Source organism: Chlorocebus sabaeus, chromosome 25, assembly GCF_047675955.1.
Source record: "Chlorocebus sabaeus isolate Y175 chromosome 25, mChlSab1.0.hap1, whole genome shotgun sequence".
NCBI lineage: Eukaryota > Metazoa > Chordata > Mammalia > Primates > Cercopithecidae > Chlorocebus > Chlorocebus sabaeus.
This window is the reverse complement of record NC_132928.1, coordinates 49,300,392-49,312,479: the sequence shown is the minus strand read 5'-3', so window position 1 is coordinate 49,312,479 and position 12,088 is coordinate 49,300,392. Positions and strand designations below refer to the sequence as shown.

General features: G+C 44.6%; 1 protein-coding gene across 1 annotated transcript in view; it reads right to left on the bottom strand.

Annotated features, from left to right (window-relative positions):
• ACBD6 (acyl-CoA binding domain containing 6) overlaps positions 1-1,135 on the bottom strand; it is a 205,527-nt gene extending 204,392 nt beyond the window's left edge. The window contains exon 1 of the mRNA XM_007989309.3: positions 95-1,135. Coding sequence (XP_007987500.2) covers positions 95-316 — 222 coding nt within the window. The 5' untranslated portion in view covers positions 317-1,135. The remainder of the gene's footprint in view (positions 1-94) is intronic.
• Between the last annotated feature and the right edge of the window lie 10,953 nt (positions 1,136-12,088).

The window sequence follows — 12,088 nt, the reverse complement described above, 5'->3', positions numbered from 1 at the left end:
TAAATATCACTCCTAGGAAAGCAAACATCTTTTCCACGTTCAGGATGATGCTCCATATCTTTCTCCCCCATCCACCCTTTCCCTGCTACTTTACCTGTTTGTACCTGGCATACAGGTACAAAAGCTGCTCCCTGCTGGCCACCTGAATTAGGCCTTGCAGGTGCGCGGCAGCCTTCTCAAACAGCTCGGCCAGGCAACTGGACTCCTCGATTTCAGGGCTATGGGGGAACTCCACCTCCCCGGAGTCGTCCCCTGAGCTCAGCTCTCCACCGCTGTCGCCGGTGGTGGCCCCCGCGGGCAGGAATGATGAAGCCATGTCTTCTTGCTCGCTCCGTCCCTCTGCGTCCGGTGTGTCCTCCTTGGATCGGGTGTAAGGCCGGCTTGAAGGCCTGGCCCACCAGTCTGGGTCCTGAGCCTGAGCTCCAGTCGGACCCAAGCTCAGTCGCGGCGCGCTCCCTCACGTAACCCTGCTCCCTGCCCGCTTCTACTCCCTGGGCGTGCAGAGCAGGCTCCCCGACCCTCTGCCGCTCTGCCCAGTCGACCTTGTCTCCTCCGGCTTCCCTCCGGCCAACGGCTCGCTAGTGCTCGCCTGAGGCCCCTCCAACGGAACGAGGGTCGAGGGCCAGGGAGGCGGGGGCGGGCGAGCGCGGGGCGCGGCTGGCTACTGGCCGTGGGGGCGGGGCGGCACGCGCGCCGGCGGCGTGAGCTTTTGTGGGGCCTGCTCTGGGCTGGCGGGGAAGCGTGGGAGACGCTACGCTGGACACCTTTCCCTGCCGGAGGAGAGGGAGTGTCGTCCGCTGTTCGGGAGTCTCTTAATCGTTTCGCTGAAATTAGCAGTCCCGAACTCCGGAGCCCGGCACTGGCATGGGCCCCCGGGGGTGGGGGGAAGGAGGCCGTCTATGTGGTAGTGTAGCGGTGAGAGCGGAGTCGCGGGAAACGCGGGACTGAGGACTAAGGTTCCGCCTGCCCCGGATTGTGCGCCTCAAGCGCCCCCAAACAGCCCTGCGCGCGAATCTGTTGCCTGCGCGTTGGGCTCTGTGTTGAATAATGGAAAACTGCAAGATGGGGCTGTCGCGCCCTACCGTGTGACTGATGAGTGAAATCACTCCTCTGCGTGTTTCGCTCTCCACACTTTCGGATTCCGCACCTCTCCGGGCCCTGATAATAGTGTTTGGGGGGTGCGGGGCGCGCCTTAGCCCAGTTCTCATGCCGAGCTGTGCATTTGACACTGTGGTTTGTAGACACTATGAAGTGAAACCGGAAGTACGCCCAGAGGAACGTACAGAACTATTTTTTTTTTTTTTTTTTTTGAGACGGAGTCTGGCTCTGTCACCCAGGCTGGAGTGCAGTGGCCAGATCTCTGCTCACCGCAAGCTCCGCCTCCCGGGTTTACGCCATTCTCCTGCCTCAGCCTCCCAAGTAGCTGGGACTACAGGCGCTGCCACCTCGCCCGGCTAGTTTTTTGTACTTTTTAGTAGAGACGGGGTTTCACCGTGTTAGCCAGGATGGCCTCGATCTCCTGACCTCGTGATCCGCCCGTCTCGGCCTCCCAAAGTGCTGGGATTACAGGCTTGAGCCACCGCGCCCGGCCCATTTTTTTTTTAACTATAACATTATGAGTGGTTATGTCCTAAATGTTAAACACAACGCACTATATATTCATTTAGTACTCAAAACACTGTAATAAGCACTATAAAGGTACAAAGGAAGTGTTACAAATAGTGGTTATTGACTGGGATTAGGCTTGTGATAGGTGGACAGATGGCTGGACAGGATGAGGAATCTATGAGAGAAGGCAGGAAGGTGAGAAAGCTTGCATCAGGATTTCACAAACATTACTTAAGTCTGCAGAAAATTCCGCTGTTAGTGTCAGGCCTCTGAGCCCAAGCCAAGCCATCGCATCCCCTGTGACTTGCGTGTCCGCATCCCCTGTGACTTGCACGTATACGCCCAGATGGCCTGAAGTAACTGAAGAATCACAAAAGTGAAAATGCCCTGCCCCGCCTTAGCTGATGACATTCCACCACAAAAGAAGTGAAAATGGCCAGTCCTTGCCTTAAGCGATGACATTATCTTGTGCCTGGCTCACCCTGGCTCAAAAAGTTCCCCCACTGAGCACCTTGTGACCCCCACTCCTGCCCGCCAGAGAACAACCCCCCTTTGACTGGAATTTTCCTTTACTTACCCAAATCCTATAAAACGGCCCCACACTTATCTCCCTTCGCTGACTCTCTTTTCGGACTCAGCTCACCTGCACCCAGGTGAAATAAACAGCCATGTTGCTCATACAAAGCCTGTTTGGTGGTCTCTTCACACAGACGTGCATGACATTTAGTCCCTGCTGTCAAGGTGCCCACAATCCAGTCAAAGGGATGTTTAATGACCAAATTCTTGCGATTAAAAAGTGATTAAGAATAATGTATATAATGTATTGAGGACTTGATCCTTACAACGTAAGGTAGGTACTCTTATTTTAGACATAGAAAATCAGCATAGAGTGGTTAACTTGTCAAAGGATGCACAGCTAGCAAATGGAGGAGCAAGGAAAAAGAAGTTAGCCTGCATATGGGGTAATAATGGATGATGAACCCGAAGAGTAGACTGAAGGAGAGATAACATGGACTTTTATATCTTTCTGTTTCTCTAATTTTTATTAAAGTAAGAATTGAATATTAACTGCTTTTTTGGCATCTTTGGAGATTATCTGCTTTTCTCTAGTCTTCGAAAGGAATTATATTAACAATTTCTATTTTAATGAATTACATTAACAAAAATAAATTTGGGATTTAATGAATTATATAATAGCTAACATTGATATATTAATATGCATTAATTCAAAACCTCCTAGTTTTGAGCATTACTTCTGTTCCTGGAACTTTTTTAAAAAGTTATTTGTAGGTTCAGTTTGCTAATATTTTCATTATCTTTACATCTCCATTTAAAGATGTGATTAACCTATAGTTTTCCTTTTCTATACTTTCTCAATTTTGTGTCAAGGTAATAGAATCCTTGTAGAATGCATTTAGAAGTTTTCATCTTTTTCTGTATTCTGGAAGAGTTTACATAACTTGGGAAAGAGAGCAACCAGAATTGTTTTACACTGCTGGTGTGAGCATAAATTGATACAATCATTGTGGAAAAATGTTTGGCACTATCTACTAAAGCTGAGCATAAACATAGCAATTCGACTCCTCCCCAGTGGGAGTATATACATGGCATTCACCAAAGACATGTAGGAGAACATTCATAGCAGCACTATGAACTAATTCCTAATTGCTCCAAACTGGAAGCTCCCGAATGTCCATCAACACTAGAATGGATAAACTGTGGTGTGTTTACATGATTGGAACACTATTCATCAGTGAGAATGAACTAATTACAATGACACAGAACAACATGAATGAATCTCAAACATAAATGTTGAATTCAGGAGGCCTATACTCAAAACAGTACATATTATAGGTTTCTAGTCATAAAAAATTCAAAATCAGGCAAAACTAATCTGTGGTGTTAGACTCAGGATAGTGGGTAACCTCAGGGTTAGTGATCTGAAGGGCACATGAAGGAGACTTCTGGTATTTGGATATGTTGTTTCTTGCGCCAGACATTAGTACACTGATGTGTTTGTTCACTTTATGAAAATTCATTTGGCCGGGCTCAAGCCTGTAATCCCAGCACTTTGGGAGGCCAAGACGGGTGGATCACGAGGTCAGGAGATGGAGACCATCCTGGCTAACACGGTGAAACCCCGTCTCTACTAAAAAAATACAAAAAAACTAGCCTGGCGAGGTGGCGGTGCCTGTAGTCCCAGCTACTCGGGAGGCTGAGGCAGGAGAATGGCGGGAACCCAGGAGGCGGAGCTTGCAGTGAGCCGAGATTGAGCCACTGCACTCCAGCCTGGGCGACAGAGTGAGACTCCGTCTCAAAAAAAAAAAAAAGAAAATTCATTTATAATTTATGTACTTTATGTATACATTTGAATGAAAAATTTATTATAAAAATAACGTGTAAGAAAGAAAAAGGAAAGGGTCCTTAACATTCAGAAGCTGACCGTCACTCACAGCTAGGCCTTGTTATTCTCCTATTGGATAGAAATAATCTCACAAAATAGCAACCGCAGGCAAGGTCACTCTGAAATCATGATACAATGATACAAAGCAAACCACTTCATTAAGCTTTTCTAAGCACAGACCAAAAGCTCACTTTACTGACTGCAAAACACAACATCTTTTTCTTGGCCCAAACAAATAACTACTACTACTTTACAAATTATAGCTTTATTCTCATGCTAGTCTCTTCTCTATAGGTAAGACTGAGATGCCCAAGATCTCAATCTTGTTATAGTGGGTAGGTAGTCAGGAATGAGCAGGGCAGGAGAGGGCTCCCCACCACACGCACATATCAGGAATGTCAGGCAACCTTCAGGTGATGGTCAAGCGGTTGTTAACTGTCTCACTAAAATAATAATTGATCACAGCTGGCACCAGGGACCAGCCATCTCCTGATAGAAAACACCTGAAACGAGTGATCAGCAGCTTCCCGATAAGATCTCAGGAGTGGGGTGAGTAGGCTCAAGCATGCGCATGCGGACTGAAGGAGTGGCCTGCCCCTCCACACCTGTGGGCCTTTCTCCTTAGGTGGAGCGAGAGACTTGAGAAAAGAAATGAGACACAGAGACAAAGTATGGAGAAAGAAAAAGTGGGCCCAGGGGACGGGCGCTCAGCACACAGAGGACCCGCGCGGGCACCGGTCTCCGAGTTCCCTCAGTATTTATTGATCATTATCTTTACCATCTCAGAAAACCAGAAGTGGCAGGATAGTAGGATCATAGTACAGAGTAGGTCAGCAGAAAGACTGAATAAAGAATGAATAAAGATCTCTGTGACATGAATAAGTTTAAGGAAAAGTGCTGTGCCTTGATATGCATATGCAAACATCTCCATAAACCTTTTTAGTGCATAAAGAGCAGCATTGCCACTAGCAAGTCCCACCTTCAGCCCTAAGGCGGTTTTCTCCTATCTCAGTAAATAGAACATACAATCGAGTTTTATACCCAGACATTCCATTGCCCAGGGATGGGCAGGAGACAGATGCTTTTCTCTATCTCAACTGCCCAGAGGCCTTCTTTCCTCTTATACTAATCCTCCTCAGCACAGACCCTTCATGGGTGTCAGGCTCGGGGACGATCAGGTCTTTCCCTTCCCACGAGGCCGTATTTCAGACTATCCCATGGGGAGAAACCTTGGACAATACCTAGTTTTCCTAGGCAGAGGTCCCTGCAACCTTTGGCACTGTACGTGTCCCTGGTTACTTGAGATTAAGAGAATGGTGATGACTTTTCACAAGCATGCTGCCTTCAGGCACTTGTTTAACAAAGCACACCCTGCACAGCCCCAAATCCATTAAACTTTGAGTCACCACAGCACATGTCTCTTGCAAGGACAGGGTTAGGGGTAGGGTCACAGATTAACAGCATCTCAAATACAGAACAAAATGGAGTCTCGTATGTCTACTTCCTTCTATATAGACACAGTAACAGTCTGATATCTCTTTCTTTTCCCCACACGGACAGCCAACCCCAAGGGAACAATAAGGGGAGAAGTAATGCAAGACACCAGAAGTAAGCCAATGTATAAAACCCCAAGGCCAGGCACACAGTAGCTCATGCCTGTAATCCCAGCACTTTGGGAGGCCGAGATGGGTGGATCATCCGAGGTCAGGAGTTTGAGACCAGACTGGCCAACATGGTGAAATCCTGTCTCTACTAAAAATACAAAAAAAAAAAAAAAAAAATCAGGAGGCTGAAGCATGAGAATCACTTGAACCTGGGAGGTGGAGGTTGCAAGCCAAGATGGCGCTACTACACTCCAGCCTAGGCAACAGAGCAAGAGTCTGTCTCAAAACAAACAAAAACAAACCGCAAGTCAAAATATCAAGCTGCGTACTTGTTTTCAAGTTGCCTGTTTGACTGTCTTCCAAGCATACTTTCCTTCGTTTCATTCCTGCTCTAACGCTTTTTAATAAACTTTCACTCCTGCTCTAAAACTTTCCTGGGTCTCTCCTTCTGCCTTCTGCCCCTCAGTTGAATACTTTATTCTGAGGAGGCCAGAATTGAGGTTGCTGCAGACCCCTAGGGATTCACCACCGGTATTACTATTTTGAAGTCGTGTGACTCGGATACATTTCCCTGCTGACACAATCATAGACTTCCCCCAGCTTTCTGACTGCATCCAACTGAGAGCATATTCCTGCTTCCTTAGACACTCCCCCAAATCACCACAAAGCCCAGATTCTATAATAGGTTCTTTCTTAACACCCTCTTACTGAGGCAGCCCATTCTTCCTCGAGGTGTATGTTCTTCCTCACTGCAACCAGAAATAATTCTAACTTGGTTAACTACAGATGTGTTCCTGGAGGTCTCTGCCCGAAGGACATTGACGCTTGAGAAGCTTTCATTTCTTGAGCAGTCTATTAAAATCCCAAAACTGTCAGGATCTGGTGACACTGAGGAGATAGATCTTTTACCATTAGCATTTCCCTTCAGGCATTTCTCGGGAAAGATAGTACAGTTGACCCTGGAATAACACAAGTTTGAACTCTGTGCATACATTTATACATGGGTTTTTTTCTATATATATTGGAAAATGTTTTGGAGATTTGTGACAATTTAAAAAACACAGATAAACTGTACAGCCTAGAAACACTGAAAAATTAAGAAAAAAGTACGTCATGAATGCATAAAATATGTAGATACTCATCTATTTCATTACTTAATACCATGAAATACACACAAATATATATATATATATTTTTTGAGATGGAGCCTCGCTCTTGTTGCCCAGGCTGGAGTGCAATTAAGCGGTCTTGGCTCACTGCAACCTCCGCCTCCAGGGTTCAAGTGATTCTCCTGCCTCAGCCTCCCGAATAACTGGGATTACAAGTGCCCGCCACCGTGCCCGGCTAATTTTTGTGTTTTTAGTAGAGATGGGGTTTCACCGTGTTGGCCAGGCTGGTCTTGAACTTCTGACCTCAGGTGATCCACCCGCCTCGTGCTGGATTAGAGGTGTGAGCGGTCTTGGCTCACTGCAACCTCCGCCTCCAGGGTTCAAGTGATTCTCCTGCCTCAGCCTCCCGAATAGCTGGGATTACAAGTGCCCGCCACCGTGCTCCCTGCCCACAAACGTATTATAAAAAGTTAAAATTTATCAAAACATACACACACAAACACAGACCATGGCACCACTAACAGTTAAGAGAAATTGAAATAAACATAACAATACAGCATTAAATCATAACTGCATATAACTCATACATACTGTAGTGCTGTACTAATCTGGCACCTCTCGATGCTACTGCAGTGAGCTCAAGCGTTTTGAATGTATCCACTTAAAACACTTTGTGATGTTAATCATCTCCGCAAGAGCAGTTGTCTCTCCAGTAAATTGTGTATCATAGTAAAAAGTGATCACTCACGGTTCCTGTGTATTTTTCATCGTGTTTAGTGCACTACCGTAAACCTTGAATAACACCGTGGTACCCAAAGTGCTGCTAGTGATGCTATAAGTGCTCCCAAAAAGCAGAGAAAAGTCATGACATTACAAGGAAAAGTTGAATTGCTTAATAAGTACTGTAGATTGAGGTCTGCAGCTGCGTTTGCTGCCACTTCAGGCAGGGATTCATCTTGTAAGTAAAAGAAAGAAACTTACAGTATTGATAAATAAGAACAATACTATGAATGTATTTTCTCTTCCTTATGGTTTTCTTAATGACATTTTCTTCTCTCTAGCTTACTTTAATTCAAGAAGACAGTACATAATACATATAACATACAAAATATGTGTTATTCAACTGTTTCTGTTATTGGCATGGCTTGCAGTTAACAGTAGTTGACTGCTCAGGGGTTGATCCCCTTACTTCTGAGTCGTTCAAAGCTTAACTGTTTGTTTTTCTGAATCCCAAGAAAAATCAGCCAAGAAATCAGGAAGTCAAAAGAAAGTATTACAATTCTGCAGGAATTAAAGTTTAGCAGTCAACATACACTGATTCAAACCCGTTAACAAGTGAAAAGCAATGGCAGGAAACACTGACAAATGGCGTCTAAAATGAGCAGAAAAAGGAGTAGGCAGGAGAGAAGCAGTGAAGATCTAATCAGTCCGGCTGGTGATGGCGGCCATGTTGCACATGGTGTTCACAGTCCCATCTACTGGTAACGATGAGTCATTCTTGCAAGTAAAATAAATATTGATTACATGATATGCATAATAAATAAAATTCTTGAGTGATGTTCTAAGAAATTAGTCTTAGAAGCAAAATAAGTCCTCAAACTGGCAATTTGTTCAAGTGATGCTGAGTAGTGCTGTTAACCTTGCTAGGAGATCTGAACGTTACGTTATTAGAATACTACCCAACAATGTTGTGGCATTTTCCAGTGTTTATATTCATTATTAGCTACAGTTCTAAGTATTTCAACAAAAGAAATACAAAGAGAAAAATATGTGATTGTTGTAAAATACTTCCAACATAACATCTGAACTGACCTAAAAATCTGAGTTAACAAAAGTCATACCTGTTTCAATAGCGTAACCAAAGTCAGGGCAACCAGACAAAATATTTTCATTGTTACAAAAGTAACTGGACTGGATTTAGTACAATTTAGGTTTTTGTGAAATATTGACAACATTTTTAAAAATTTTATATCAATAGCTTTTGAGGTATAAATTTTTTTTGTTGCATGGATGAATAATGTAGTGGTGACTTCTGAGATTTTAGTGCACCTGTCACCCAAGTAGTGTACATTGTACCTAATATGTAGTTATTTATCTCTAACCCCATTCCCACCCTCCCCGTTCTGAGTCTCTAAACTCCATTATACCACTCTGTATGTCTTCGTGTACTCAAAGCTTAGCTCCCACTTATAAGCGAGAACATACAGCTTTTGGTTTCCCACTCCTGAGTTACTTCACTCAGAATAATGGCCTCCAGTTCCATCCAAGTTGCTGCCAAAGACATTGTTTTATTCCTTTTAATGGCTGAGTGGTATTCTGTGGTGTATGTATGCCATATTTTCTTTATCTACTCATTGGTTGATGGGCACTTAGGTTGGTTTCACATCTTTGCAATTGTGAACTGTGCTGCTACAAACACGTGTGCAAGTGTCTTTTTCATATAATGACTTATTTTCCTTTGGGTACATCCAGTATTGGGATTGCTGGATCAAATGGTCAATCTACTTTTAGTTCTTGAAGGAATCTCCGTACTGTTTTCTATAGAGGTTGTATTAATTTACATTCCCACCAGCAGTGAATAAGCATTCCCTTTTCCCCACATCCATGCCAACATCTATTGTTTTTTGACTTTTTTTTTTTTTTTTTTTTTGAGGCGGAGTTTCGCTCTGTCGCCCAGGCTGGAGTGCAGTGGCCGGATCTCAGCTCACTGCAAGCTCCGCCTCCCGGGTTCACGCCATTCTCCTGCCTCAGCCTCCCGAGTAGCTGGGACTACAGGCGCCCGCCACCTCGCCCGGCTAGATTTTTGTATTTTTTAGTAGAGACGGGGTTTCACCGGGTTAGCCAGGATGGTCTCGATCTCCTGACCTCGTGATCCGCCCGTCTCGGCCTCCCAAAGTGCTGGGATTACAGGCTTGAGCCACCGCGCCCGGCCTTTTGACTTTTTAATAATGACCATTCTTACAGGGGTAAGGTAGTAACTCACTGTGGTTTTAATTTGCATTTCCCTGATGATTAATAATGTTGAGCATTTTCCATATGTTTGTTGGCCATTTGTATATCTTCCTTTTTTTTTTTTTTTTTTTTTTTTTTTGAGACGGAGTCTCGCTCTGTCGCCCAGGCTGGAGTGCAGTGGCACGATCTCCACTCACTGCAAGCTCCGCCTCCCGGGTTCACGCTATTCTCCTGCCTCAGCCTCCAATGTAGCTGAGACTACAGACGCCCACCACCACGCCTGCCTAATTTTTGTATTTTTAGTAGAGACGGGGTTTCACCGTGTTAGTCGGAATGGTCTCGATCTCCTGACCTCGTGATCCGCCCGTCTTGGCCTCCCAAAGTGCTGGGATTACAGGCGTAAGCCACCGCGCCCGGCCTGTATATCTTCTTTTGAGAAATGTCTGTGCATGTCCTTTGCCCATTTTTGGATGGGATTGTTCTTTTCTTGCTAATTTGTTTGGGTTCCTTGTAGATTCTCGACACTAGCCCTTTGTGGGATGCATAGTTTACAAATATTTTATTCCACTCTGTGGGTTGTCTGTTTACTCTGATTATTATTTCTTTTGCTATGAAGAAGATTTTTAGTTTAATTTGTGTTTGGGTGAGGGAGAAGGGACAAGATGGAGGAAGGTGAACAAGAAGGCACAATCCATGTTGCTTCTGGGTTCTTCCTCACCAACTTTCCTGCGCACGGGAAAATGCAGCCCGCGCCCGGGAAGATGCAGATCAACGGAGCATGCGCCAGGTGACGTAAATCCGAAGAGATCGAAACTTACCCGGCCACGCCTATGGAGATGCCCCTATCACGCCCTTATCCCGCCCACTGCCCTCCCCCTTCCAGTACCAATGCATAAAAGTCCGCTGCTGGCAGGAGCCCCCTTGACTTCTTCGGCCCCCACATTTGTGGACCGGAGAACATCACCTGAGAGCCCCCCGCGACTTCCCTGGCCCCCCACACCTGAGGACCAGAGAACCTCCCCGGAGAGTGTGTGCATATTTGCAATAAAAGACTGCCACTTTCTTACGTACTTTGGCCTCATGTTTAATTACTTAGCTCTCCTAAATTAAGTTACATTAAATTAAATTAAAACAATTAGGTCGCATTTATTTATTTTTGTTTTTGTTGAATTTGCTTTTGAGGTGTTAGTCATGAATACTTTGCCAAGGCTGATGTCTAAAAGAGTTTTTACAATGTTGTCTTCTAGAATTTTTATGGTTTCAGGTCTTATATTTAAGTCTTTGATTCATCTTGAGTTGATATTTGTATAAGATGAGATAGGGATCCAGTTTCATTCTTCTACATGTGGCTTGTCAGTTTCCCCAGCATCGTTTATTAAATAGGATGTCCATTTCCCAATTGATGTTCTTCTATGCTTTGTCAAAGATCAGTTGGCTGCATGTATTTGGGTTTATTCTGGGTTCTCTATTCCGTTGTATTGGTCTGTGTGCCTACTTTTATACCAGTACCATGCTGTTTTGGTAACTGCAGCTTCATAGCATAATTTGAAGCTTGGTAATGTGATGCCTCCAAATTTGTCAGGCCTCTGAGCCCAAGCGAAGCCATTGCATCCCCTGTGACTTGCATGTCCACATCCCCTGTGACTTGCAGGTATATGCCCAGATGGCCTGAAGTAACTAAAGAATCACAAAAGAAGTGAAAAAGGCCCGGCCCCGCCTTAACTGATGACATTCCACCACAAAAGAAGTGAAAATGGCCAGTCTTTGCCTTAAGCGATGACATTATCTTGTGAAATTCCTTTTCCTGGCTCATCCTGGCTCAAAAATCTCCCCCACTGAGCACCTTGTAACCCCCACTCCTGTCCACCAGAGAACAACCCCCCTTTGACTGGAATTTTCCTTTACCTACCCAAATCCTATAAAACGGCCCCACCCTTATCTCCCTTCGCTGACTCTCTTTTCGGACTCAGCCCGCCTGCACCCAGGTGATTAAAAAAGTGTATTGCTCACACAAAGCCTGTTTGGTGGTCTCTTCACATGGACACGCATGACAAGGCTTGTTCTTTTTGCTTAGGATTGCTTTGGCCATTGGGGCTCTTTTTTTGTTCCATATGAATTTTAGAATTGTTTTTTTCTAATTCTGTGAAAAATGATGTTGGTATTTGACAATTTTTTTTACATTAGCGCCAAAATACTGATTGATCCATTAAAATACATTAATTCCTGATATGATTCAGACACAGTGCTAACTCCTAAGAACACTAAGATGAACAAAATTATTCTTTCCCTCACTCTCCTCCAGCCACATGAACCTCCCTGTGGCTCTTCTACAAGTCAGGCACAATTCAACATATTACCATTTTAGTATCCTTGCACTTGTTATTCCCTCTTTCTGGAACACTCTGCCCCAA